General features: G+C 38.8%; 1 protein-coding gene across 1 annotated transcript; it reads right to left on the bottom strand.

The window, feature by feature from the left end:
• Nucleotides 1-6,350: 6,350 nt before the first annotated feature.
• On the bottom strand, nucleotides 6,351-27,396 carry faf2 (Fas associated factor family member 2). Its single transcript, XM_078231047.1, has 11 exons — nucleotides 26,797-27,396; nucleotides 24,453-24,521; nucleotides 24,035-24,169; nucleotides 23,354-23,430; nucleotides 23,138-23,276; nucleotides 20,497-20,582; nucleotides 18,882-18,973; nucleotides 13,615-13,792; nucleotides 12,304-12,475; nucleotides 10,754-10,897; nucleotides 6,351-9,743 (listed from the first exon to the last, which is right to left on the bottom strand). The coding sequence occupies exons 1-11, from the start codon at nucleotides 26,986-26,988 to the stop codon at nucleotides 9,561-9,563; spliced, it is 1,467 nt and encodes a 488-aa protein (XP_078087173.1). The 5' UTR covers nucleotides 26,989-27,396; the 3' UTR covers nucleotides 6,351-9,560.
• Between the last annotated feature and the right edge of the window lie 540 nt (nucleotides 27,397-27,936).

Below are 27,936 nucleotides of genomic sequence, written 5' to 3' on the forward strand. Positions count from 1 at the left end.
CCCACCAAAAAAAACTTCCAAATATAAGCAAGCCAACTTATAAATGAGCTACCATTTCTTTTCCAATACATTGAAGGGCTCTGTTCCCTACCCTCAACCAATCCTGTACCCAGAACAGGAAAAACTAATGGAATTTGAAATGGCTATTTTTTTTCCAGCAAATTTATTTGAATTTTAGGCACTCATGGCAGTGAATGTTGCTGCTGCAAAACATCTCACAGGGTGGGATTTTACATCCTCTGGCAAGACTGGAAATTCCCACTCGAGGTCAACGGAGATTTCCTTCATCGGACAGTCGCTCACTCCAATTCCGTGGTGGGCAAGGTGGTAAAGTTCCAGCTGCAGTATCAGCATGAAGCACTCTTCATACTCAACTGCTGAGTAAAGTTTTCTTTGCAATAATGGCTTTCAAACATTTAAGTGACCTTGTGCAAAAATTGACATGCTCCTGAGGAACCCTTTCTAAACATTGACAATTCTGGGAGACTGACAATGCTAACTTCCAAAGCATAATGTTACGAGCCAAAGGGACATTTTATTAATTCAAATAGTGCAACATAAAAGGGGCAAATCTGACTTTTCCCCCTTCTGGACCAGTTTCCTACTGTATCATGTGAGTGTAATATTTTCCATGTCATATTAGTCATCCTGTAACATGTCCAATTAAGATAGCTAATCAATGCTGAATTAGGTAATGACCTCATTCCTTGGCTATTTTCAGTGAATTTTGACATCTTTTGACCTTTACCAGAGACCCAAGTCAGGACCTTTCCATTATCTTGGCTGTTTTAGATTTATACGACTCTGTTTGTATGTTGAATTCTATCCTGGTCCTTGGACCTTATGTTTAATTTGTCCAGATGCTATTGGGAAATCTGACCATATGGTTTTGAGAAGTGCAATGCTGTGTTTTGAGTTCCATTGCATTTTGAGAAGCTTCCTTGTTCATTGCTTTCCATTGCCATGGCATTTTTTAAAATCCAGTTAGCTAGGATCCCCCCCATCCCCACAACATATTGTCCACTCAATGTTTTGTCATACTTCCCCAGAAAGATCAGAAACAAATTGAAACTTGACCACTAATACCCAGATAATTAGTTCACAAATGGTAATTATCAGAAGTTCATAAGATTTTTGATGGTGACCAAATAACATCACATAATAATTAGCCTGCATTTTGGCTATTTTAAAGGCACAATTTAATATAAAATTCAAAAATAGCCTGCAAGATGCTTAGCAAATGAAAGGGCAAACATAAAAGTTGGTACAGAGAAGTGTGAAGAGAGACTATATAAATTAAATTATAGAATTTTAAAGGAAATGCAGGAACAGATCTTAGAAAGTACAAACACAACACCTGAGGTAAGAGGACAAGTCGCGCAGACTTAAAAGGGATATGAGATCTATACCTTTAAAAATAGGCATCAACTACAAAGGCAAATAAGTTTTGGTAAAGCTTTATGAAACACTGGTCAAGACCCAGCTGGAATATTGTTGGTGTTTGGTACCACATTTTAGGAAAGATGTTGAGATTTACTAGAATGGTAGCGGAGACAAAGAACTTCAATTACATGGAGGGGAATAGAGATGCTGAATAGCTTAGAAGAAATTTGTGTGATGTCATGTTCAAAATCAAGGGAGGTTTTGATAGAATTAATGAGAAATTGTTTCCAATGGCAGAAGGAATATTAACCAGACATGGTAAATGAACCAGAGACAAAGAAGAAATATATTTTAAAGTAAACTATGCTCTGGAATGTACTGTCTGAGAGAGAAAGCAGATTCAGTGGTAACTTGCAGAGAAATGGATGAATATTTGAAGTGGGGAGGCTATAGCAGGGTCATAGAATGAGTTGAAGAGCTCCGAGTCAGATTGGCATAAATTATGGCCTCATTCTGTGTTACATCATTCTCTGATCCTATGTTTCTTTGTGAAAGATAAACATGCTGTGTTTACAGGATAGATCATATGTTTATACTATGAATTATTAAAGCTGTTTGTGGACAGGAAACAGTTAGCTATTTTTTATGTCACATACCCTTCTAGAAAAGCAGGCTAATATGCTAATTCTTCTGTAACCCTTGAATAGTATCAGTGGCCTAAATACCCTTCTACAAGTCGCCAAGGCTTGCTGGTTTTTAATAACTGTGCTTCAATCAAAACATAACTGAACAAATCTGTATTTGTAAAATGTTTTTTGCTTTTTTCCCCCTCAATCATATGGGCAGCCTACTGAAATTTGATTTTTTTTCTAAAATAGCTCCTTAAAAAGGGACAGCCATCAAGCTAAAACAATTTGAAATAATTACCATTAAACCAGAGGATTTTTTGCTCAGAGGTTAAACATAGCATTGTGCTACTTAAAGTCAACAGATCAAACAAGACCCTCCTGAGCTCTGTTCAGCATTTAACTACATCAACTCTAAAACAGACATTCAAATAACACTTTCGATGATGACCTCTTAAATGTCTAATTTATTTCAGTGAAGGAAAACTTTCAATCCTAATTTGGAGAGCCCACTCCACTATTCAATACAATCCTGGCTGACCAGAGGCCTTTGCTCCACTTTTCTCTCTATATAACCCTCGATTCCCTTGCAGATCAAATACCTGTCTAACTCAGTCTTGAATATATTCAATGACAAAGTCTCCATGCTCTTTGGAAGAGAATTGCAAAGATTAACAATGCTGAGAGGAAATTCCTCTTGGTCTTAAATGGGAGAGCCTGTAAGTTTAAACTGTGACCCCCTCGTTCTAGATTGCCCTCCCCCCACAGGAGTTACAACATCCTCTCGAGCATTGACCCTGTCAAACTCCCTTGGATTCTTGCACGTTTCAATATGATCACCTGTCACAAATATATGCTTTGTCTAATCATATTCGAATAGCTAGAAAACCACATTGCTTTACTTTAAAGTTCAGACTCAAAGATAGTATGGCCATACTGTGTATCACTGAACCTTCCACATTCCAGTCCATTATGAAGACACTCTGCAAAGATCCATCAAGGACAATGGTTGCCAGTTATCCTGTCCCCTATTAGCAAGGTGATCACCTGGGATATTCAACAAGGGGTTCCTATACATGAACTCAATCTACACTGGGGATACATTATACCCAATCATTTGAACAATGGGACATTGGCTGAGTGAAAGGATTCCCAGATACTGTTAAATTACAATAAGTACACCAGTATTGACCATGTTTGATTCACTGGCTCATGATTGTGAGACAGACCCACCCTTGGCATGTTTAAACTTCTGCTTTCTCTGCAGTAAGCAGACAAGCAACTGAGACACTGATGATATTAGGGTATCTCTCTGCAGCCCATTGTGCAAGCTTCAAACAATTTGCTGACTGTCACTGCCTAGTAATGCCCTTGCTGTAGACATTTTGAGATAATTCAACCCAGCACTACTGCCTCTAGAACAGCCAAACCACAACATCACAGCAAGTAAGCCATTCTGCTCCATTCTGCCATTCAGTAGAATCATGGCTACATCTTTAATTTTATTAATTTATCTACATCTTTTGGGATCACCAAAGGAAAGTCACAAGTCCAGCAAACTCCACCTGAAGCCAGCCAAGTTCCCAAATGAGTTTTATTTCTCTGGAATTTTCCTTCCCCATTCTAAGCCATCGCTGTGCTTGTAAACTTCAAGGGTCTGCATGTGCAAAAATGGGAATGTATTTTATTTTGCTTAGATTGTTTTAGTAACGTTAACCTCTATTAAACTCAAGAAAACCAGTCTGACTGGTTCATGATCACTGCATATAAACAGTTAAATATGGAAATGAAAATATTGCTTATAAAAAGAAAGTCAAACGAGGAGGACTATTCAACCTCTTCACACCAAATCAAAACATCTAATTCAACTAAACTCCAATGAGTATAGGTCCAACTTGCTCAGAAGACAACTCCTTCATCCCAGTGAACCTTCCCTGAACTGCCTCCAATGCAAGTATATTTAGGAATGAAATCAAAACTATCTAATACTCAAAGTTGTGTTCCACAAATCCGCTGTACAGTTGTAGCAAGGCTTCCCTACTTTTACATTCCATTGAGAGGTTTAAGTTGTTGAATGTACAGACAGATGTGTTAACTCCCATTAGTTGAAAGAGAACTTGATTCATTTATGCAGCAGCAGTTAAGATATACCCTTCACCTAAATCTCTGCAAAACAAATTCAGTCATGAAATTCTTCATTAACAAACATTTTTTGCAATATTTGCTCTTTTTTCATCAGTTGGTGCTAAGAACTCAGTAGGGGCAGCATAGGCCATCTGAATAAATATCTCAAAGCTGCAAACATCAATTCTTACACTAATAGCAAAACAAAATTTATTTGAGTAGCATTTTTCACAACATCAGGATGTTCCAAAGCAGACAAACTAACTTAGTTGTAGTCAGTATTGAACTGACTTAATAAATTCAATAATGGGTTGTGGGCATCAATGATGGGGCTATATTTGTTGCCCATTCCAAATTGCCCCAAACAGTGGCTTGTTGGACATTTCAGTCATTGTTGTGGGTCTGGAATCACCTGTAAGCCAAAATCGGGTAAGGATGGCAGATTTTCTCCTCTAAAAGGACATTAGTAAACCAGATGGGTTTTTAAACAATGATTTTATCAGACTTTTTAATTCCAGAACTTTATTGAAATTAGATTTCACCATCTGCCAGGGATTCAAACCCAGGTCCTCAGATCATTACCAGTCCAGTGGCAATACCAGCTACCACAAACAGCAAAGGCCAGAAATCAACATCACTAAAAACAGGTTGAGGGATAAATATTGGCCTAGGCACAAGGGGGGAAACACCCTGCTCTACATAAAAAGTGTCACAATCTTTTATAGTCATTTGGAACCAGCGTCTCTGACCAGTGCAGCATCAAGAGTTCTGCATTGGAGTGTCAACCTTGATTGTTGTGCTCATGTTTATGGAATGGAACTTGAATATACAACCTTCTGACTGAGAAAATAGTGCTATCAACTGAGACACTGCTAACATTAGGACCCCATATACACTTCAGTTGCAATTTGTAGACTACAATAATTTTTACTGCTTCTCCATGCAGTACTGATCAACTCAAATTATAAAACACTATTTCTCAAGTGTTAACATGCACTTGAGAACAGGCCTGGTATACTGCCCATTACAACTAACTGAGTCCCTAAACTAAATGTCCTCCTCTCATCAGCTGGCATTCATTCACCTCATCTGTTGACAAGAATGTGACCAGCAAACCTTCCATCCTCACCCAACCCAACTTGTTTAACATTTCCTTTTTGTGAAATACCAGTAGCTCAGGAGTTACTTTCCCTTCTCAAAAATCTAAATAAGCTTGCAATTCTATTGTTCTGAAATATAATATTTTTAAAGTAAACATGTACTCAATGTTCAATCTTGTAGCAGGAGAAGTTGTACCAAAAATCACTAAACTGCAACAGGATGTTAGCAGAATTCTGCTTTGTAGTGAACATGACAATGTAGTACCTCTTCCATCCCCCAATACCATAACATCCCACATATGAAACTCTCAGTACCCTGTTCTCAGTAAATCATAATTAGATGTCTTATTTGTTGCAGGGGATCTCAGTTTCTCCATTAGCCTTATTAAAGTTGTACAATCTCCACCATTCCAGCTACAATCTGTCAATTCAATAAACAGCACCTAACCTAAAGTAGATTTATATTACATTGTGATGTATTGCATTGTAACTTAGTGCCAAAGCGGGAAACAAGTTTCTGGATGCAATCCACAGTGCAACAGTGAAAGCTTTCAGCCTGGGCAAACTAGACTTTAGTCTGCGACAAAGTTAACTGGAATGTCACTTTTTTTTAAAATGAGCCAGTTAAAAAAACTACTTTCACTATGATACCACCTTTCACAAACTGGCATGCCAACATACTAGTACTTACTTCTGAAATGTATTCATGTTCTAACATAGGCAGATGTGGCAGCCAATTTGTGGACAGCAAGATCAGCGCACTATGATTAGATATTTTGGTTATGTTGGTCAAGGGACAAGTATTGGCCAGGGCATGAGTAGAGCTCCCCTGTTCTTACTCAAAGAGAGTACCATGGAATCTTTTACATCCACCCGAAGGGTTACATTTAATATCATTTATAACACAGCACTGCTAACAGCACAGACCTCCCTCCACAATTTGTACAAAAGTGTCTGTCTGGGTCATCTGCTCACATCTCTGGAGTTATGAATCCATAACCAGCCTCGAGTTAAAAGGTTGTGCATTCTATTATTTCTGTACAAAAATGACTAAAGGGGATGAGAGACGGGTTTTGCGCAATTGGCTTCTTCTGTTGAAATATACAACTTTGTCGCTATAGAGAATAAGGCTTTATGTTGCAGTGTAGAAAATTCTAAAAACAAGGATAAAAGCAGTGGATAAGCTCACTTATACTTGTAATATTTCAGGTGACATTAACCAATTTGATCATTTATAAACTCAAGACAAAAATATTAAAAATTACAAATTACTCACACATTCCTCAAGTAATTAATATTTGTATTCCATTCAACTTCAATAAGTTACAAGACATGGGATGAGTATTGAATTTACAGCATCATACATAGCAATTTCTTCAATTTCAGATTTTGAACATGGAAAACTGTATTCAGAATTCAATTTCAGATGCAGTATCACTCAATGCCCTATTCTTGTTAATCTTTTAAATGGTCTCAAATGGGGGAGGGGGGGGTGAATTTTGGTTTGAAAATGGTCATTTCTAGGTGGACAGAAAACAGAGCAGCAGATTTTGGCTTAAGGTTGTATTTCGAGCTCACTCAACTCTTTCAGTACACACCACAAATCTATCGGAATAGACAGCACTATCGGAACTGCAACAAGCAGTTCAAAATTTGTTCCATTCCAGAAAAATAAAAAAATGCTATGAATAGGTTGATTCAAACACTTCCAACAAACAGCCATGAAATACAGAAAGATTATTCTCTGGCAATTTAGCAAGAAAAATTAGTAAAAAAAATATTTTTTTCTACAAGTTTTACAAAAAGCATTTTCAATTTGAGTAATTAAGTTTGTTTTTAAATGATGGTCTGAGAAACATTATTAAACAACAAAAAAGGAACAAAAAACATGTGGTCCTTTAGAATTTCCCTGATTTTTCACAAACAAGTATTACTATCAGGAATATACTTCTAAGTATTTAAAAAGACAAGAATTATAGTAGTAGCTACCGACCTGATAGTTAAAATGCCTATGACATCTATTTGGGTACTGTTAGACTGTTGGGGATACATCTGCTACCAGACAAGATTTTAATCCTTCAGTCCCAAAACAGGCAATACTTGTTTCATTGTAGTTTGCACCGTTCTCAAGTTCCGAACTTTATATTAACTGCAATAAATTGAGTCAACATCCCAAAAACGCACTAGAAAGGGCATGACTTAACAAGCAGGACAACAAAACAGGCGTTGAAGCTGCATATTTTGTGGGAAAATATCCAAGACTGCTAAAGCATTGTTCACATCATTAGAAATTTGCTTCCCCCAGACTTCTAAGTTCCTAATCTCAACCGTCTTGCCAATAAATATACACAAACATTAAGTGAGATCGCTTCTCTCGGCAGCTGTCTGCAGATTCTAGCCTCTAAAGTCATATAACATATCAATTAATTTAGTTTGTAAATATTTTCCATTGTTTTTGCAGATTACAGCTTGACATGAAAACCCAAACTATCTGCTCTATACCTATGGAATGTAATGGCAATTATATTAACAATTCAGTAATTGGTAATAGCAAGCACAAGACAGAAGAAAGAAATCATAAGCCATTGACGTCACAACCAAGTTTCTAAAAATAAATACAAGAATCAAGCTTGTAATCTTTCCAAGTCAAGAGCATTTGGGGAGTTTATCAAAACCAATACTGACTGCTATTCCGTCTTATCTAAGATCAACTCATAAATATAGCAACTGGAAGCACTGACTACCTTGGATGTCAGTCATGAGAAACATAAATGGCACTGATTGGCGTTAGATATATTTTTTTAAAAATCAACTTTATATATATGCAAGGCAAACTACCCTGTAAACAGAAATGCCAAAATGAATATCCAAATCTGAACACTATCAATGTCATAATTGTAACTCAAATTGAAAACATTAACATTTATAAGTTTATGAAAACTTAGGCATCTAATCTTGCAGCATAATATGGATGCCAGAATGATTAGAACTATTATCTGCAAGGTTTTTTAAAAATCATATATGTGTATTCAAAAAAATTGCTACAAAAGCCTATCTGGAGACCAGAAAAAAAAAGCAAAGCCAACGTTATCATTTCATTATAATTCAATGAACTAGTAGAATATTAAGGCCAATAGCTGTTTGTGGCGGCAAAGTAATTTCATTATTAACTACCACCCAAAATCTATTCAAGATTGTGACACAAGTCATAATGCATCTTGGCAAAACAGGAAAACAATGGACAATATGCAAATAGTTAAAATGCCGTTTAGTGAAAGAGTGCAGTAATCCTAAACGATAATCCTGACCAAACAGTACATATACTTGATGCCTTGCAGCAAACTATGAGGCCATCAGGCACATGGTCCAAAAAGGGGTCAGTTCTCCACTGAAGTGTTGTTGTTCTCACAGGAAGTGATAAATATGTATTTGTTTCAATAAAGATTTGAAGCACTTTATAAATAGGTGCAGAAAAAAACTGGCAAAAAGGTTAATTTGAAATCACCAGATATCTGTACACGTCAGTACAATAGTGGAGAATGACTGAAAAAAAACTAAACATTGCTGATGACAGGAAGGTCAAAAAGAACAAATGAATGGAGACAATATAGCCTTTTAATGCTGATACATCAATTCAACTATTTGGTGTACCAAACAGCTACCATCGGTTGTAATGAAGTTACAGAAAATGGTTCAAAAAGAAATCTATGCATAGAAAAATGATTCAACACAATAAAATTCTAAAACTGTTTTAATTTATACTGTTGGAATAAATTACACCTCAAGTACAGTAAACCTGCTCAAGTATTAAACAAGGAGCAAGCTCTAGTTACCACAGGCACTATAGGCTGACAAACTACATACTGAGGCTTCACCATAGCAAAGGCCATGGCAATTAAGAACTTAAACCAGTCCAGGTTCAAACAATTCAATAACAGCCAACCCTCCTTTGGTCTCTTTTTTTTTCCATCTTTTAATAGAAATACAACATAAATATAGGTAAATGGGAAAACAAAATTAGCAGAAAAAAGGGGTAAGGGCTCTCCGATGGTGTAATCTAGGGACTATGCAGGTAGAGAAATTGGTTAATTTACTTTTATATCTTCTGGTCAAAAATTGCTCAACATTGCAGGGATTTTTTGTGTATTTTTTTTTAAAAATAGCATAGTGATGGACAGCGCAGTTCATCCCAGGAAATGACGAGCGACTTGGCTGCATAGACATTTGCCAACCAATGCAGCAGAAACTTGGCTCGTTTGTGAGAAAGTCTCTGTGATCCGTTATACTGTGCAGCTATTAAAAATTGATCCCATAGTTAGCTTCTGGTTCAATCATCAGTAAGATCTTGAACGAACAAGACTTCACAGCGACTCAATCCTGCCTGCTGCAGGGTGGGTGGATTTGGCTCTCTCTCTGTGGGCAAGCAGGGCAGTACTCTGCGTGGAAAGTTAGCAACTATTTGAAATTTCTCAGGAGTTTCTTTCAAGGAGAACAAAAAGTCATATATCACCTGCAATGAAAGAAAAATATATTAATTTCTGTAAGAAAATAATTTACTTTTTTTTAAAAATGCAACTGTCTTCTTTCTCGTTTTCCTCATTGCTCAAGCACACCTTTCTACAAGTACTGGTTGTCCACCAGTGCGTTCCTCTTTCACATGCCCATTAATCATATACAAGCCTCAATGATGATTTCCAGTAGGTCAACCACCTTGGGGTAGCCACATAAAATTCTGTCCTCCACAACGTCCCTGTGTAAGGCAAACTTCAAGAAGGCATTACTGAATAGTAACGAAGAGAGGGAAACCTGTCCAATTTTATTCTGCATGAGGAGGTCAACTACACTGTTCCTGCTATAGCCATGGCAGAAAGCAGCTGAATTTGCAGAGACCAAGGGAAGATAATGGATATAGTAGGTAAACCCATGCAAACAGTAAGGGCAACTTTTAGGTCCAATGTTTGGACATAGAAATTGATTGTACTTAACAGATGTTTAACAATAGATGTGTGCCAACAAATGAAATTATAAATAGAACTTTCAGTTTTGTTGGGCACCATAGTATTAATCTCAAAACAAAAAAATTCAGACTGAAAATAAAAGGTTTGAACTTTGTAAATACCTGGTTGCCAATTGCCTAATTATTGGAGGTAGGGTGGAGGCAAGGGGGTGCAGATGCTGAGAGAAGTGTTGCATAGTAACAATACAATCAGATTGGTAATTTAGAGAGCATTGTTGGGCCAAAATAAATCATTTCTAAGCACGTACAACTTATTGTATTGCACAATTTCAATATACACTTTCATAAGCATGCTGACTAAGCAAATAAAATAAATTTCATCTCTACAGCAATAAAGACAGTTTATTGCAGTCAATAAAAATAACTACTGTATTTTGTAGAAGTACCAATAACTGAAACTATGTTAAATGCAGTATCATAAGCTTTTAATTCTCAAGGATTTAAGGAAGATAACATTTCAAGTGTTTTTCATTATGTAAGTAGGAAGTATGGAATATTCTTACTGTTAATGACTGGGTAAATAGAAATCGCCGCTCCACTCGAGTGTCATTTGGCAACTTAAAGACAATTTTAACACTGTCTGGATTGTCTGGGAAAGGCTCAGGAGGAAGACGTTCAGACTTGCGTTCTTTCTCTTCCTGCAAACTCTGCAGCCATAAAAAAAATTGTTTTTTTCTCACATTTACACATTTACAAAGATAAAAGAGTAACGAAAGAGTCAAATGGACTCAAACACCTGTTTCTCTCTCCACAAATGCTGCTAGACAAGCTGAGCTTATCCAGCATTATTTGCTCTTATTTCAATCCAGCATCCGCAAAATTTTGCTTTCATTATTATAAACATTTAACATACGCTGATTATGAATAGCTTGGAATTTCAATCGAATTAATGAAGATTAATTAGGTGATGGGCACAAGCTCCGTTTCATCCACAGCCATTGTCGTCTAATCTGATCCTGTTTTCAACCAATGCCAACAAGTGTACTTCCAGTAGGTGTTGCTGGAGAGAAATCAGGAAGAAGAATCTGTCCAAATCTTCTCCTTAAACACGTTGGCACCAAGGCCAATTTTTACCTCCTAACATGGCTGAAGTAATTTAATCAGTTTCATAAGCCTTTTATTCCCAAGGATTTAAGGAATACAACATTTCAGGTGCTTTGCATTACATAAATAGGAAGTATGGAAGATTCTTACTGTTAATGACTGGATAAATAAAAATCACTGCTCCACTTGAGTATTTGCCAACTTAAAAACAATTTTAATACTGCTTGGACTGTCTGGAAAAGACTCAAGGCAGGGAATACATTCAGACTTGCAGAGATTGAACCAGAGACCATCCTGTTCTGTATTATTTAAATATCCACTGCCTCAACTAGCTCAGTCATCAGGGAAATAAAATCATCAGTTAAACCTCCAAATGTGGAGGCCACACTTGGAATACTGTGAACAGCTCTGGTCACCCTATTACAGAAAGGATATTATTAAACTAGAAAGAGTGCAGAAAAGATTTACTAAGCTGCTACCGGGACTCGATTTATAAGGAGAGGCTGGATAGACTGGGACTTTTTTCCCTGGAGCTTAGGTGACTTAGGGGTGATCTTATAGGAGTCTATAAAATAATGAGGGGCATAGATCAGCTAGATAGGCAACACATTTTCCCAAAGCTGGGGAAGTCTAAAATTAGAGGGCATAGGTTTAAGGTGAGAGGGGAAAAGTACGAAGGATCCAGAGGGGCAATTTTTTCACAGAGGGTGGTGAGTGTCTGGAACAAGCTGCCAGAGGCAGTAGTAGAGGCAGGTACAATTTTGTCTTTTAAAAAGCATTTAGACATTTACATGGGTAAAACGGGTATGGAGGGATTTGGGCCAGATGTGGGCAATTGGGACTAGCTTAGTGATTTTAAGAAAAAGGGCGGCACAGACAAGTTGGGCCAAAGGGCTTGTTTCCATGCTGTAAACCTCTACGACTATGTGGATGGATGTCATAAAGCCACTGAAAACAGATTCTATCAAAATATTTCTATGCAGTAACTCAAAACGGAAATCTCTCTTACTCGTTGTCTTCGTTCCTCTGCAAGTATCTGTTGCCTAACATCCTCCTCCTCTTTTCTCCTCTTCTCTTGTGCCTCCTTTCTCTTCCTTTCTTTTTCCTGGTCTGCACGAAGTGAAGCCAAATAAGCTTCATCTTGCTGCTGTCTTAACACTTGCGTCTGATTCCTTTCCTCTCTGGAGATTGAAGAGACAAGAATATCAAACTATTTACATAATCGCTTCACATAACAATATTCACATAACCAAGAATTCACCAATAGGTTCAACTGCATGCTATTTAAAGACACAGCAAATCTTGATTAAACCAACCTTTGCTAGAGAACCAAGTTAATATTGGTCAAAGGATGGATTTTCTTAGTATTACTTCAAAAGCAGCAGGAATGTGGTCCAAAAAAGAATTACTCACTCCATCCCTTTTCCTATTTGACACTTGGCACTCTGCCCACAAAAACTCTTGCTTTTGAAGACATATTAAATACACTCTTGGCTTTGTTACTAAAAATGCACAGGAACAATGAGCATCATTGTAACATTTGCTACACCTTCTATCTTCCTGAAGCATGAACCTTCTGGTTTAGTAGTACAATCAGTGACCTGGCTTAGATTGTCATGCCACTATTAGGGAACACTGATTTAACATATCAATGGAGACTGAACCCAAGCCTAAACCTCTTTAAACACAAGGAAATTAAAGAACTTCAATATTTATATCAAGGATTGTAGGATGAAGCAAAGTTGCCATTTTAATTGGAGTCTCAAAACAAATCATTTTTAAAAATCCGTCAATTTTCCCTTGTTCCCTTTCCAAAGATACGGTTCAACATTTCCAATAAACAGTAAATCCAACAATCTTTTCTTGCTAGAATTATCACCACCCTCTGTGAACAAAAATTTGCTCTTGATATAATAAAGTTGGTACCGACCTTTAGTTGCGAGACATGAATCAACCCTGGCTGATCAAACTAAGGGAAGTCGGGACTACTTTTCCAAAGTTGGGACTGAGCGCGAGGTGGATTTACTTCCACCTCGCGCTCAGTACTTTAGTACTTGGGAATGCCACATGCCAAAAATTGAAATTGCTTAATTCCTGGTACTAACCTTATTGAATACAAAAGTTTTTTAAATAACCAAATTATTTGAAACAGCTTACTCACAGAACTACAGGGTAGTGCACGCTTGACCCATTATTTTATGGATTTTAGATGCATTATTCACAGATAGCCAGTCACATAATACAATGTTACATACAAAACTACTACAGCAATTGAGGGCTCCTATTAACATCTAAGGCAGTAAATTATTCCACATCATACCTATCAAGTCGTTCTGATACCAAATATGTAGCATTAGCATCCATAATAAATGTCAGTTGGTTGACAAAATCTTCAGCCCGAAGAAGGCCTTCTAAACGGCCAACTACCGTCATTCGTTGTTCCTTCAGCATGATCATTGCCAAAAATGGATAGGTGTTCTCACGTAAAGCCTGAGACACTGAAATATATAGGCATACTCGTTAGCTTGTTTGAAAAAACATTAAAATAATATTATTTTACCACTAACCAGGATTTATATTGTGGGTCTTGCATACAGAATCAATCATGGACCAGCAACGGTCATGCTGTTGGTAGCAAAAATGAGCATTTCCATAGTTACTTCTTGAAGGATCATGAAACAAAACAGCACTGAAGAGGTAATTTGGCCTTTGAGTCTGCATGGCTCGTCTGAAAAGCAATCCAACTAGTAGGAAGCACTCCTAATTCTTTCACCATGCTCCTGAAATAGTTCTCTCCTTGAAATGATGTCCAGCCACCTGAAGTTTTCTGCCCAGTTCATAGCAGCACAACAAAGCTATTGGCCATGTCCATCCCACTTTATAGTTCATGCAATTATGGCCCAAGCAAAAACCTCTTGATGAAACTTGATCTAAAAACAGTCAACAACGGTCTTTCAGTTAATGGATCTTATGCTGTTTTCACCCTGCAGCTAATCTTTTTGAGGTTATGAGAAGAGGTTTTCATTTTTAAAATAGTGCATATTGAATTAAGACTTTCAGAACATGGTTCAAGATGTCGAATCATTATACGTACATCTGAGATCTTGCAGAGTTACTCTAATTTTCACATGTCACCGTGAAGGCTTTTCAAGCACATTGTGGTCATGTGATATTTGCAAAAATCAGCTTGGAAAATGAAGATCTCGGACAGCGGACAAACGCGAAACAAGAAACAGAGTCACTTATACTTAATGTGTAACATGGTAATTCAATTACAGTACCTTCCAATTTCAGTACAAACATCTTTTTGAAACTCAACAATGAAATTGACAACAGTGCAGTGAGGAAATATAAAAATAGGGCAAGTCTGGCATAAAAAGATGAAAAAAGCCTGATCATAAGTTACCTAATTTTTAATGGGAAAATGGAGTTTCCTTGTCAATTTAACATTTTAACATTAAAAAAATTATAATAGATTACACGCAGAGAGACCTTTATGAGAAATTCATGTTTAGGATTTTAGTCGAACAAAATTCTCTCCAAGGTGCGAGAAGAAATGTTGTGTGGCATAAACTGAACATTTCTACAAGTTAGACAAGGTGCATTGGGCTACCTTTATTATGTTATTTTAATTTATCTCACCATCATGATTGTTAACTGTAACACGATTAGATTGCTGCAGCAAATAAGCATGTGCTATAAATAGAATTATTGACTAGAGAGGCGGAATCTGAAAAATAATTCATCCTGCAGTACAGAATAACAGGCTTCTATATATACACACATACACACAATTAAAAATGACATAAGAAATAGCAGCAGGAGGTCCTTTGGCTCCTTGAGCCTGCTCTGCCATTTAAAAGATCATGGCTGATCTTTTTGTGTACTTAAGTCCATTTCCCTGCCTGCTCCCATGGCCCTGGACTCACTCGTGGATCAACAATGTGTCTTCCTTTGCCTTTAATATATTCAATGATCCAGCCTCCACTGCTCTCTGCTCAAGATTAAAATGCCCTCAAAAGAAAAAAATCCTTATCATTACTTTCCTAAATGTGAGACCCCTTATTTTGAAACCCGAGTTTTAAATTCCTCGATGATGGGATACATCCTCTCAGGTCTACCCTATCAAGCCCCCTCAGAATCTTATGTTTCAATAAGATCACCACTTATTCTAAACATCTAAATGACTACAGGCCCAACTTGTTCAACCAACCATAAGGCAAATTCTTCATCCCAGGAATCAGCCAAATGAACCTTTTCTGAACGGCTTCCAATTCAAACATATTCCTCTTAAAGTAAGGAGACCAAAACTGTACACAGTACTCTTGGCAAGATCTCACCAATACCCTGTAAAGTTTTTAAACAAAAAACTTTCCCGATTTCATATTCCATCACCATTTCAATAAAGGCCAACATTCCATTTACTTTCCTAATTACTTGCTGTACCTACATGCTAACTTTTTCTGATTCATGTACGAGGACTCCCAGATCCCTCTACCCTGTAGTGTTCTACAATCTCTCTCTATTTAATATTCTACTTTTGTATTTCTCACACCAAAAGGGACAACCTCACTATAGGCCATCTGCCAATTCTTTTGCCCACTCACTTAAACTACCGATGTCCCTTTGAAGACTCTTTGTGTAACTTCTTCCCAAGTTGGTTGCCTAGCTATCTTTGCATCCTCGGCAAATTTGGCTACAATACAGTCTGTGGCTTCATCCAAGTTAGAACAGTACAGTACAGTACAGGCCCTTCGGCCCACAATGTTGTGCCGAACCTTTTCCGAAACCAAGATCAAGCTATCTCGCTCCCTATAGAACATAGAACAGTACAAGTTAAAGAATAAAGAATAAAGAAAATTACAGCACAGGAACAGGCCCTTCAGCCCTCCTAGCCTGCACCAAACATGTTGCCCGACTGAACTAAAACACACTACCCATCCAGGGACCATATCCCTCCATTCCCATCCTATTCATGTACTTGTCAAGACACCCCTTAAAACTCACTATCATATTTGCTTCCACTACCTCCCCACACAGGCACCCATCACCCTCTGTAAAAAACTTGCCTCGTACATCTCCTTTAAACCTTGCCCCTCGCATCTTAAACCTATGCCCCCTAGTAATTGACTCTTCCACCCTGGGAAAAAGCTTCTGACTATCCACTCTGTCTATGCCCCTCATAATCTTGTAGACATCTATCAGGTCGCCCCTCAACCTCTGTCGTTCCAGTGAGAACAAATCAAGTTTCTCCAACCTCTCCTCATAGCTAATGCCCTCCATACACCAGGCAGCATCCTGGTAAATCTTTTCTGTACCCTCTCCAAAGCCTCTACATCCTTCTGGTAGTGTGGCGACCAGAATTGAACACTATATTCCAAGTGCGGCCTAACTAAGGTTCTATAAAGCTGCAACATGACTTGCCAATTTTTAAACTCAATTACTTGGTCAATGAAGGCAAGCATGCCGTATGCCTTCTTGACTACCTTCTCCATCTGCGTTGCCACTTTCAGTGACCTGTGTACCTGTAAACCCAGATCCCTTTGCCTATCAATACTCTTAAGAGTTCTGCCATTTACTGTATATTTCCCATCTGTATTTGACCTTCCAAAATGAATTACCCCACATTTGTCCAGATTAAACTCCATCTGCCATCTCTCCGCCCAAGTCTCCAACCGATCTATGTCCTGCTGCATCCTCTGATGGTCCTCATCGCTATCCGCAATTCCACCAATCTTTGTGTCATCCACAAACTTACTAATCAAACCAATTATATTTTTCTCCAAATCATTTATGTATATTACAAACAGCAAAGGTCCCAGCACTGATCCCTGAGGAACACCATTTGTCACAGCCCTCCATTCAGAAACACACCCTTCCACTGCTACCGCCTGTCTTCTATGACCGAGTAAGAAGTCTCACAACACCAGGCCAAAGTCCAACAGGTCCACCTGGCAGCACAAACCACCAGCCCCCGGAGCATTGTTACTATAAATTGTAAATAATTGAGATCAGAGCACTAATCCTGTGGCGCTCCATTAGTTAGTTTGCCAATTTGAAAATTGACCTGTTTATTCTGATCCTTTTTCTAGTGAGTCAGCCAATCTTCTATTCATGCTCACTTTTACCCCAAAACCATGAGCTCCTATATTGTGTAGTAACCTTTTCTGTGGGACCTTTGGAATTCCAAATATACTACATTTACTGGTTTCCCTTTATCCACCCTGCCTGTTACATCCTCAAAGAACTCTAATAAACTTGTCAAACATAATTGTCCTTTCACAAAACAATGTGTTGGCTCTGCTCGATTGCATTGTAATTTTCTAGATGCCTTGCTACAACTCCCTTAATAAATGGAATCCAGCATTTTCCCCTAATGGCAAATGTTGGGCTAACAGGCTTACTACAGTTTTCTGCCTCCTCCTTTCTTGAATAGAGGGGTTACATTTGTGATGTTCTTATCTGCTGGGACCTTACCACTGTAACTGCATTCACCTCCCATTAAAACGCTCCCATTTCTTGCATCAGAGCTTGACACCGAGTAATGGATGGCTATTTTGTCCTCAATAACACCTATTAGAATTATAATTGCCTTTCAGTACTACTGACAGTGCAATGGCACAAATTGCCACAGTACAACAGCCATTTGCTCTGCACTGTGTTTGTAAACCAGTTTTATTTTATTGCTGCCCCCGTTCTGTGACCTTAAGCCCACTCTCTAAACCATCTGTGCCGGCCACCTCCCTCGGCCACAGCCCTTGAGCCCACTTTCTCACCTTCATGGCTCTAACATCAAATCTGTCACTTCCTTGCCACCAGTTGGCTGCTGTCCACCAACTTTTGCATTAACAACTTGCTCTGGTCACCCTATTGATCCGGTTTAGAAATGCTAATGGCTTTTGAAATGCCAGTGCAATTTTGGTACTACACAAGATGGAACAGTGGCATTTCAAGAGTTAAATGCAATAAAGCCAATAAAATTACCAAAAGGGATACAGGGATTGTTGGTTAGATAATGGTGAAGTGCAGCAGGAAGCTATTAATAGAAAGAGGATTGATAGGTTGTAGGTTCAAACAGTCCATGGGGGGGAATAATGCAGGGAGCTATTGGAGGAGAGACAAGTTTGCTAATTAAAACACAGTAATGTTTCAAAGCACATTCCAGTATTGGAGTTAAAAAAGACAAATCGGTCCACAAAAAGAGAAATGCAAAAAAAATGCAGAAAACCAAAAAGTGATCAAGAACTCCATGTAAATAAAGACAGACAGAAACCCCTATGGAATGCACAAACAGGCAAGGCATACATATAGAACACAATATAACAATGCATAAAAAGTCACCAAGTTATACCGCAGGAGATCTATATTTTACAGCAGTTACTGAGCGCGAGCTGCCAACCACAATCATTCATGGAAACTACTGTTAGCACCAGGAACAGTTATCAGAGACCCGAAGAAATGTATCTTGATCCATTACTTTGGGCAGAATTTTATTTACCATGCAATCATTTCAGCAAATTGAAAATAGGGTAAAATTCATCAGTGCATCAGCAGACTTTACTTTTTGTAAAGATAAAAACCACTTACCCCTGTAGCCTTCTGGCTTACTGGTGGAACAGGCCCAGAAAAGCATCCTAGTGTTGATGAAGTTTACAACCTCCGGGCTGCATATTGTATTACTGAAGTGGAAAGAAACTGCCATTTAGTCATTCATCACTGATAAGCTGCCAAACCCAAGTCCCACCCTTTTGCAGAGGTATAATTCAATGAATGTCAGTCAGCAAAGTGACCTTTCTTCATATGAGCATCAGTAGGCTAGCATGATGACCCTATGGTCAAATAGCGCCCTTACACTCTACCTTGGCAGGCACTTGAGTATTGGTCATTTGCTGGAGGCATGCTGGTTCCTCTGGAACCATACCTTATGAATCATCATTGGAAGGGTGGGGGGCAACTGATAAACAAAAGTGTCCTTGATAATGCCCTAATTAGTGCAATATAAATGCAGCATAAATCATAAAGACACACAAGTGTTTACAGCAGTGGTTCCCAAACTTTTTTCACTGGGCCGCATTTTTCGGAATAAAAGTTTGCTCGTTGCCACACCAAATTTTTTATTGATAAGAAATACACTCAAAAACAAAAAAAAAACAAACTCCTAAGCAATGCTTGATTCATAACATAGAACACAACTACTTTATAATATCATGGGACATCCAGAAAGTATAAAACAATGCTTGTTTGAACCATGTTTAAATGTTTCTTTGATTGTCCTTGAATCTTCCCGCCACTTGCCATCCTCTCTCACCGCACCAGTGTGGCGCGCCGCACCCTTTGGGAACCACTGATTTACAGTAATCAAAATTTCAAATATTTCCAAGTTCCAGCCTTGCTCTATAGCAGCTCAGAGCTCTCGTGCACTATTCTATTCCCTGAAGGGTTAATAAGAACCTTGCCATCACAGAACTCCTTACATCTTCACAATTTTATTCCCCTTCAGACTCCACTCTTAATGACACAAATACTGGACAAGGTCACTGAAACACTACCTACTTCACTTAAATAACTGATCTTCACACAAACGCCAAGGAAACAAGTGCCAGCTAGCTATTTAATTAAAAGCTCAAAGTGAAAAGAGCTCAGCTCTTTCCTGGTCCTTTATCCACATGCACACGTAATTACAGTATTTATGGCAAACATCAGAAGCTCAGCAGACCAGAATCAATAAGTTCTGGAGAGGTTTTTGATCTGAAATGTTAACTCAATTTCTCTCTCCACAGATGCTGCCAGACCTGCTGAGCAATTCCAGCATTTTCTGTATGTATCTTAGAATCAAGCCTGGCTTCTTCCTGGTTTGTAGCATTTAGCAAGGCATAATTTGATGCATTTATGCACCAGGTCAGTGCAGTGTGGCTACACAGAATTACATACAACTTACAGCACAGGAACCGGTCATTCAGCCCAACTGGTCCATGCCACTTCTTTTTTTATGCTCTGCGTGAGTCTCCACCCACCATACCATAATGTTAATATGCTTGTGCAACTACAGTATATAGCATTCAAACAATTTCCATGTAAGCAGCAGAAATTTGGAATTATTCTGCAAACTCAAATTACTTCACAAGAAAAAGGCACTGTATAAGCGTTGGTTTTGAATAAATGACATAGCAATTCAGAAATACAAAACACTACATTCACTTACCGACAGAAATCATCCGTGTCCTGATGGTCATCTCCATGAAGGTAAACTAGTAAATAGCGAAGCTCCCGTTTGGCATCATTCAGTGCCTGTATTGAATGTTGAAAATAACAGATTGAATCAGCAATGAGATTAAAATTATTCTAAAGCATGCTCAATAACTTTACTTTTGAAAGAGAAAATGAATAAAAAGAACCTAAAATGCTGACAAGGCAAAATTGCTCATTTTAAAGCTTATTAGAGTCACAAGTAGGCTTACATTAACACTGCAATGAAATTACTGTGAAAATCCCCTTTTATTTTATTTGCATTGATGGAGTTTAGGGTAAACTAGAAAATCATGCGCATCTGTTGAGCGGCATCGGTGCTGGAATTCAGTTAGAAACATATTTCATTGTTTCATGGAAATTGAGTAGCTTCTTGCAGAGGCAGTAGCAATCTTTGACCTCCTCCATCGGGACGCGGATGCAAAACAATTGGCTCCATTGTTCTGGAGGCTGAGAATCTCTTAATTACTGTCCAGCGACCCCTGCCCAAAAGTCCCATCAGCCATAAACATGATCCAGTGAAACCGTGATCAGCTGTGCTCAAATGTAAAGGCGGCTTGGCTTACTTTGTCCAGACAGTGGAGTTTTAACTGATATGATAAAAGCCTTAGAGGCCATGGAGTTTAAATTCAAAAGCAATTCAATAGTGTGTATTTTTCTATTAATTTGTAGCTGGGTAAAGTAGCGCCATAAATTTATATATAATCAGGCTTCTGTTCACAATATGTCTGAATGTTGGGAGGTAGTGAGGAATAAATTTACTTGTCTAAAAAATGCAATCACCCACTGGAAAGGGAGATGACAAATCTAATTATGTTTAACTGCTGATTAATCTTGCTCCTCTATAATTTTATTTATTACATTTAAATTGATATGTAGCTTGGCCTGAGCTACATGATTAGCTTTATGTTTACGGAAATATCAAAAGCACAGTTAGTAGGCAAGTCATACTACTTCCGATGCACATTCCAACAGTACAAGGATCCATAATATACAGCAGATAAACATTTCATAAAAAATACCATTGACTAATTTTCAAACCATGTGAAGTGCAGGCTCTCTTATGGAAACTGACTTCTTGCTGAGAGCACAAATAAAGCTCATTGAATAGCTGCAATTGTATTATTAGCGTCTTGTGAAACTACACCTCAATCCGATTGACAATTTCAGGAGAGAATGGGAGACAATTTGCACATAGCTGGGGGTAGAAAAGGGAAGATAAACTTCAAAACATCATAGAACATAGAACAGTACAGCACAGTACAGGCCCTTCGGCCCACAATGTTGTGCCGAACCTTTTCCGAAACCAAGATCAAGCTATCTCGCTCCCTATAGAACATAGAACAGTACAAGTTAAAGAATAAAGAATAAAGAAAATTACAGCACAGGAACAGGCCCTTCAGCCCTCCTAGCCTGCACCAAACATGTTGCCCGACTGAACTAAAGCACACTACCCATCCAGGGACCATATCCCTCCATTCCCATCCTATTCATGTACTTGTCAAGACACCCCTTAAAACTCACTATCATATTTGCTTCCACTACCTCCCCTCACAGGCACCCATCACCCTCTGTAAAAAACTTGCCTCGTACATCTCCTTTAAACCTTGCCCCTCGCATCTTAAACCTATGCCCCCTAGTAATTGACTCTTCCACCCTGGGAAAAAGCTTCTGACTATCCACTCTGTCTATGCCCCTCATAATCTTGTAGACATCTATCAGGTCGCCCCTCAACCTCTGTCGTTCCAGTGAGAACAAATCAAGTTTCTCCAACCTCTCCTCATAGCTAATGCCCTCCATACACCAGGCAGCATCCTGGTAAATCTTTTCTGTACCCTCTCCAAAGCCTCTACATCCTTCTGGTAGTGTGGCGACCAGAATTGAACACTATATTCCAAGTGCGGCCTAACTAAGGTTCTATAAAGCTGCAACATGACTTGCCAATTTTTAAACTCAATTACTTGGTCAATGAAGGCAAGCATGCCGTATGCCTTCTTGACTACTTTCTCCATCTGCGTTGCCACTTTCAGTGACCTGTGTACCTGTAAACCCAGATCCCTTTGCCTATCAATACTCTTAAGAGTTCTGCCATTTACTGTATATTTCCCATCTGTATTTGACCTTCCAAAATGAATTACCCCACATTTGTCCAGATTAAACTCCATCTGCCATCTCTCCGCCCAAGTCTCCAACCGATCTATGTCCTGCTGCATCCTCTGATGGTCCTCATCGCTATCCGCAATTCCACCAATCTTTGTGTCATCCACAAACTTACTAATCAAACCAATTATATTTTTCTCCAAATCATTTATGTATATTACAAACAGCAAAGGTCCCAGCACTGATCCCTGAGGAACACCATTTGTCACAGCCCTCCATTCAGAAACACACCCTTCCACTGCTACCGCCTGTCTTCTATGACCGAGTAAGAAGTCTCACAACACCAGGCCAAAGTCCAACAGGTCCACCTGGCAGCACAAACCACCAGCCCCCGGAGCGTTGTTACTATAAATTGTAAATAATTGAGATCAGAGCACTAATCCTGTGGCATCAGAACAATAAATACGCACAACTGTAAAATGAACTTGTGCACAAACCTGACTGTAGGTTCCTTGATAGAAGACTGGATGAATTCTTCCATACTGTTCCTCAAAATTTTGAATAAATGCAACTACATCCCCAACAGGATCAGTAACTCGGCTCCTAGGGTCTGGTCGTATAAACCGTATAGCAAATCTATACAAAAAAAGAGTTTAGATTCAGGGATTTTAAAAAATTTAAACGCTGGCTTTTGAAAATTTTCAGTATCTCACCTAAAGATGTCCAGTAGCGTATAATAGGTGAATCGGAATGGGAGCATTATCAAGTAATAACTCCATCCTAAGAGACCCTGCAAAATTCAACAGGTGTCATTGTTACAATTGCACGAATAAACTTTTATTTTATTCATTAAAACAAACAGCAAATTAAAATGTAGTCAGATATAGCATGCGAGTTGATCAGGGTAGAATTTACTTGTGGTCTGACCACACTATCCAACCAGGCCATATATAAAATACAAAGCTATATTGGATATATTAAAAACAGCAGGCACAAAGCGGATAGGTATCTAAAAAGCACAACTTTAACAGCAATTTCCTGAATGAGATCTCTTGAGAACCCAGTATAGGTATCATTAATCTACTTCTGAAAACCATAACTGATTTCATGATTTCCCCTGCCCTACCAAGAATATATTTTAAATAAGGAACAAAATATAACCTTCACAGATAATGCAAGATGGCATAATGATTCAACATATATCCAAATAAGGAATTCCCTACCATTCTACTAATATTCAGCTACAATATGAGCACATGAAGACAAAAATTCAAATCTAGTTATAAATAACTCAAAGTACAATTCTACAATACAATTTCAACTGAAATGCAATGAGCTTTCATAGAATTGATTTTATAAATAAAACGAGTAAAGTAACTCTGATATTCTCTCACCCTAGGCTGTGGCCTTGAAACTACATAGCTATAGACTCTGTGATCTGCTGTGTGGACTTGAAGTGGACGAGAGGAAGGTGGGTTGAAGACACTGGGAACTCCTTCTTGTTCATTTAGCCTATCCTGAACAGCTGCCTAGAAGATAAAAATTGGAGTGGAGGAGACTACAAGAGTAATCCAATGATCAGAAAAATAGATTAAATACTTTCAACTGACACATTACAAGTCAGGCTGTATCAAGGTAACAATCATTTGCTGTTGATACCTGCTGCAATATTAGCATTATATATCAAAATAAAGATAACTGTCAAAGTTGAGTTGATCAGGAACTTTTGCTTAAAATAGCACATTTAAAGCGATTTTTAAATCAACGCCATAGCCCATTATAATATTGTACACTTCTTTACTTCATTTTTACCTCAATGTTCCAATGATGCTGCTCAAGCGTACGGCGGCATTGGTCCATTGACTCGATACCAGTCAAATCCTATGGTGATAAGAAAATGTTTTCATTAAAACTGCACTGACAAGTATGCATTCAATTATCAACTTTAAATAGAGAAAGTTGTGTGGTCTGGTACATAAAGCAACTGTCTTACATTTTATTGCTTTTATGGGCATTTGCAGGCACATTCCTTATTTACTTTCTGTAATTCTACCCCAAAATTTTCCATTTGTTCCTCTTTTTGGGCACCAAAAGCTGAGGGACTGGTGCATAATTGTTTAAGGACTTCTAGTTACGTGTTAATTTCATTATTTCTAATCTGTCATACAATGAGCATTGGACAGGAAACGTTTCCACCAACTAAATATTGTGATGACTGAAGTTATTTCTCTTTGTACTCATCACAACCTCCTTTCCCAATGATTACTTCCATCCCCCTCCCTAGCAAATGTCTGAAACTGAAAACAAAACTGTTCACTTCAGTATTGTGTCTGATCCAAAGATGAGTTTCTTCATACGCATCCACTCCATTGCCAAGACTTCTTACTTTCACTTCCATAATATCATCCAATTTTGTCACTGCTTCACCTCTCCTGCTGCAGAAACACTCATCTGCACCTTCATCTCTAGACTTGACAATTCTAATGTTCTTCTTACCGGCCTCCCATGTTCCACCCGACAATCTTGTGCTCGTCCAAAACTCTGATGTCAATATCTCAACCTGTGCTTGCTGATCTGCACAGACTCCTGATCCAATAATGCCTCAATTGTAAAAACCTCATCCTTGCTTTCAAATCCCAACATTGTCTTGCCCCTCCCTAACTCTATAGCTCCTCCATTCCTAGAACCCTCCAAGATTTCCACACTCTCCCAATTTTGGCGTCCTGAAATATTAAATCGCTCCACTATTGATGGGCATTGCTTCAGCTGTTAAGCACCTAAACTCTGGAATTCCCTCCCCAAATCTCTCAGGCTCCCTTCTCCTTTAAACCACCCTCTTTGACCAAGCTTATAGTCACCACTCTTATGTCTCCTTCTGTGGTTCTGTGTAAATTTTTTATTGGTAAACGCTCTTGCTAAGTGCCTTGGGATGTTTTTCTACATTAAAAGCCCTATACAAATGACTTAATTTGTTGTACATTTATAAATATTCTATGTCAGTTTAGGTTATAATGTAAATTAACATAGTGACTAATTTGTACCTTAGGGCCACCACTAAATTGCAACTTGTTCATTGATTTTCTCTTCCTCCCTTTACAAAGGATGAAAGAGGCTGCCTTGCCTCCACTCTGCAATCATTTCCCCTCTCCAGTGGTTCAGTCCAGAACAAACCATTTGAGGAAACTACCTGACAGCTGCTGGTGCATTCAAAATTATCCACTCTTGCCTTGGCAACAGCTTATCTGGCAGTCCAAGAATCCCATATCTTGAAATATCAGAGCAAAAAGTGACTTTTTATATGTCACCAGATCTAAACATTACATATAGGATATGGATGTAAAACCACAGGGTTAGTGCCTTATTCAAGGATCCTAAATAATTTTGAAAAATCGCTTGCTCAAAAATTTCTGCGTTTTTAACTTCCAGCTAATTGTGCAAAAAATCCTCCTAAATCACTCCTTTGTTTTATGTTGTGTCTTTCCCAATGAATAGAAATTTATAGATTTCCAAACATTTACAAATTATAAGTTTTAACAACATTGTCTTGGGATATTTCTTAACATTTTAAGACTCACTATTTTAATGGGTGATTTCACATATGTCACTAAGACAATTACAAATAGTTGCTTACAAACCATAGTTAATAAGTTATTTTGCATAAGTTCCTGATAGTTTACTTCACACTAACTGAGAACTTAATTTTAATGCTTTACACTAAATTTAGCATGCATCAATCTTGCAACAAACCTTTCAATCGATTTCATAAGTGGAATTTATCACTACTAGTTGTGTTCTGGGGGGGGGGGGGGGCAAAAAGTTAAATCGGTTACAGCAAAGATCACCAAGTAACATTTTCTTAGCACGACATGTAGATTCAATTGACTCTATGTTTAAAGCTGTTAGCATTCTTACTCTTTCGAATGTTGCAAATAAATCTGCAGTGGGGTAGAAGGGGGGAATAAGTCTCTCATACCAGATTTGGTGGGATGGGGGGGGGGATTATACCAGAAAATGTGAGTGCAGAAAAATGCCACAGGTGCAAGAGGCTTCAATCCTTAAACACGACTAAATGAATCAAATAAATGAATTAAAAAGTACCCCAGAAAGACAACTCGAGCCGCCCTCTGCGGCATTCAGTTGAGTTTGGCCAATTTACCTGAAACTGCAACAGTTTCTCTGTCTGTTCTTGCGTTAGTTCCTCCTCTTCATTGCCAGGCGCCGCCATCTTGGATCTTGCCTTCCAGGCCTGTGCGGAAGTAGATGATTTTTGGGTAAAGTCAACAATCGCGAAACGCCGGAAAAAACCCCGCAGCACCGAAATATTCGATTTCGGGGGTTGCAACGACATTCAGGGGCGAGGCGGGGTATTTCTGCGCGCCGGCATTCGGGTTTCGGTGCATTCGTGGCCGGCCCGGGGGTAGCGGTGGTGGTGGAGGAGGAGGAGGAGGATGAGAGGGGGGGGGGAGGGGAAAGAAAGGACGGAAACAGCCGAGGTTCTTCGGAAACTCTCGGGAATCGCCTTGCGCCGGACTTCAGCCGTCCCCAGGTGCCTCTAGATGGAGCCGGGTCGGAGACTGAGCGCAGCGCGCGGCGGGTCCGGGGATCTGGGCTGGGTTTCTAGAACCCTGGCCCGGGGATCTGGAACCCTGGCCCGGGGATCTGGAATTCCACCATGCTAGAACCCCGCCCCCCATGGAGGCAGCTTTTTAACAAATATTCTCGGTCTATTGCTCGGCATAGCACATGTCTCTGGGATGTTTGCTTTTCACACTCATGTCATCATCAACACGCATCCAGACCCAATAAAGGGGGTCAGGCAAAGAATTTGATTTGATTTATTATTGTCACATGTATTGGGATAGAGTGAAAAGTTTATTTATGAGTGACACCAGTGGGTTTACATTAACACTGCAATGAAGTTACTGTGAACATCCCCTTTTCTTTTATTTGCATTGATGTAGTTTAGGTCAACGAGAAAATCACGCGCGCCACCCTCCCGTTCGGGTACACCAAAGGAGAATTTAGCCTAGCCAATGCACCTGACCAGCGCCTCTTTTGGACTGTGGGGAGGAAACTGAAGCAAACCCATGCAGACACGGGGAGAACGTACAGACTGCACACAGATAGTGACCCAGCTGGAAATTGAACCCTGGCGTTGTGAGGCAGCAGTGCTAACCACTGTGCCATCATGTTTCTTGTGAGCTCATACAGACAAAACATATCGTTCATAGTGTACATAGGGGAGAGGAAAGGAGAGGGTGCCAAATATAATGTGGCAGTCACAGCTAGGGTGCAG

This window comes from Mustelus asterias, chromosome 16, assembly GCF_964213995.1.
Source record: "Mustelus asterias chromosome 16, sMusAst1.hap1.1, whole genome shotgun sequence".
NCBI lineage: Eukaryota > Metazoa > Chordata > Chondrichthyes > Carcharhiniformes > Triakidae > Mustelus > Mustelus asterias.

What these genes read in the sequence shown, in the direction of transcription:
- faf2 (XM_078231047.1), bottom strand. Translation starts at nt 26,988, where the DNA reads ATGTCGTTGCAACCCCCGAAATCGAATATTTCGGTGCTGCGGGGTTTT. An exon ending in TAAGCCAGAAGGCTACAGGG is followed by an intron (nt 13,793 to 18,881) that starts GTAAGTGGTTTT and finishes TATATATTTCAG; the next exon opens with TGTCTCAGGCTTTACGTGAG. An exon ending in CAGAGGAACGAAGACAACGA is followed by an intron (nt 10,898 to 12,303) that starts GTAAGAGAGATT and finishes TTATGGCTGCAG; the next exon opens with AGTTTGCAGGAAGAGAAAGA.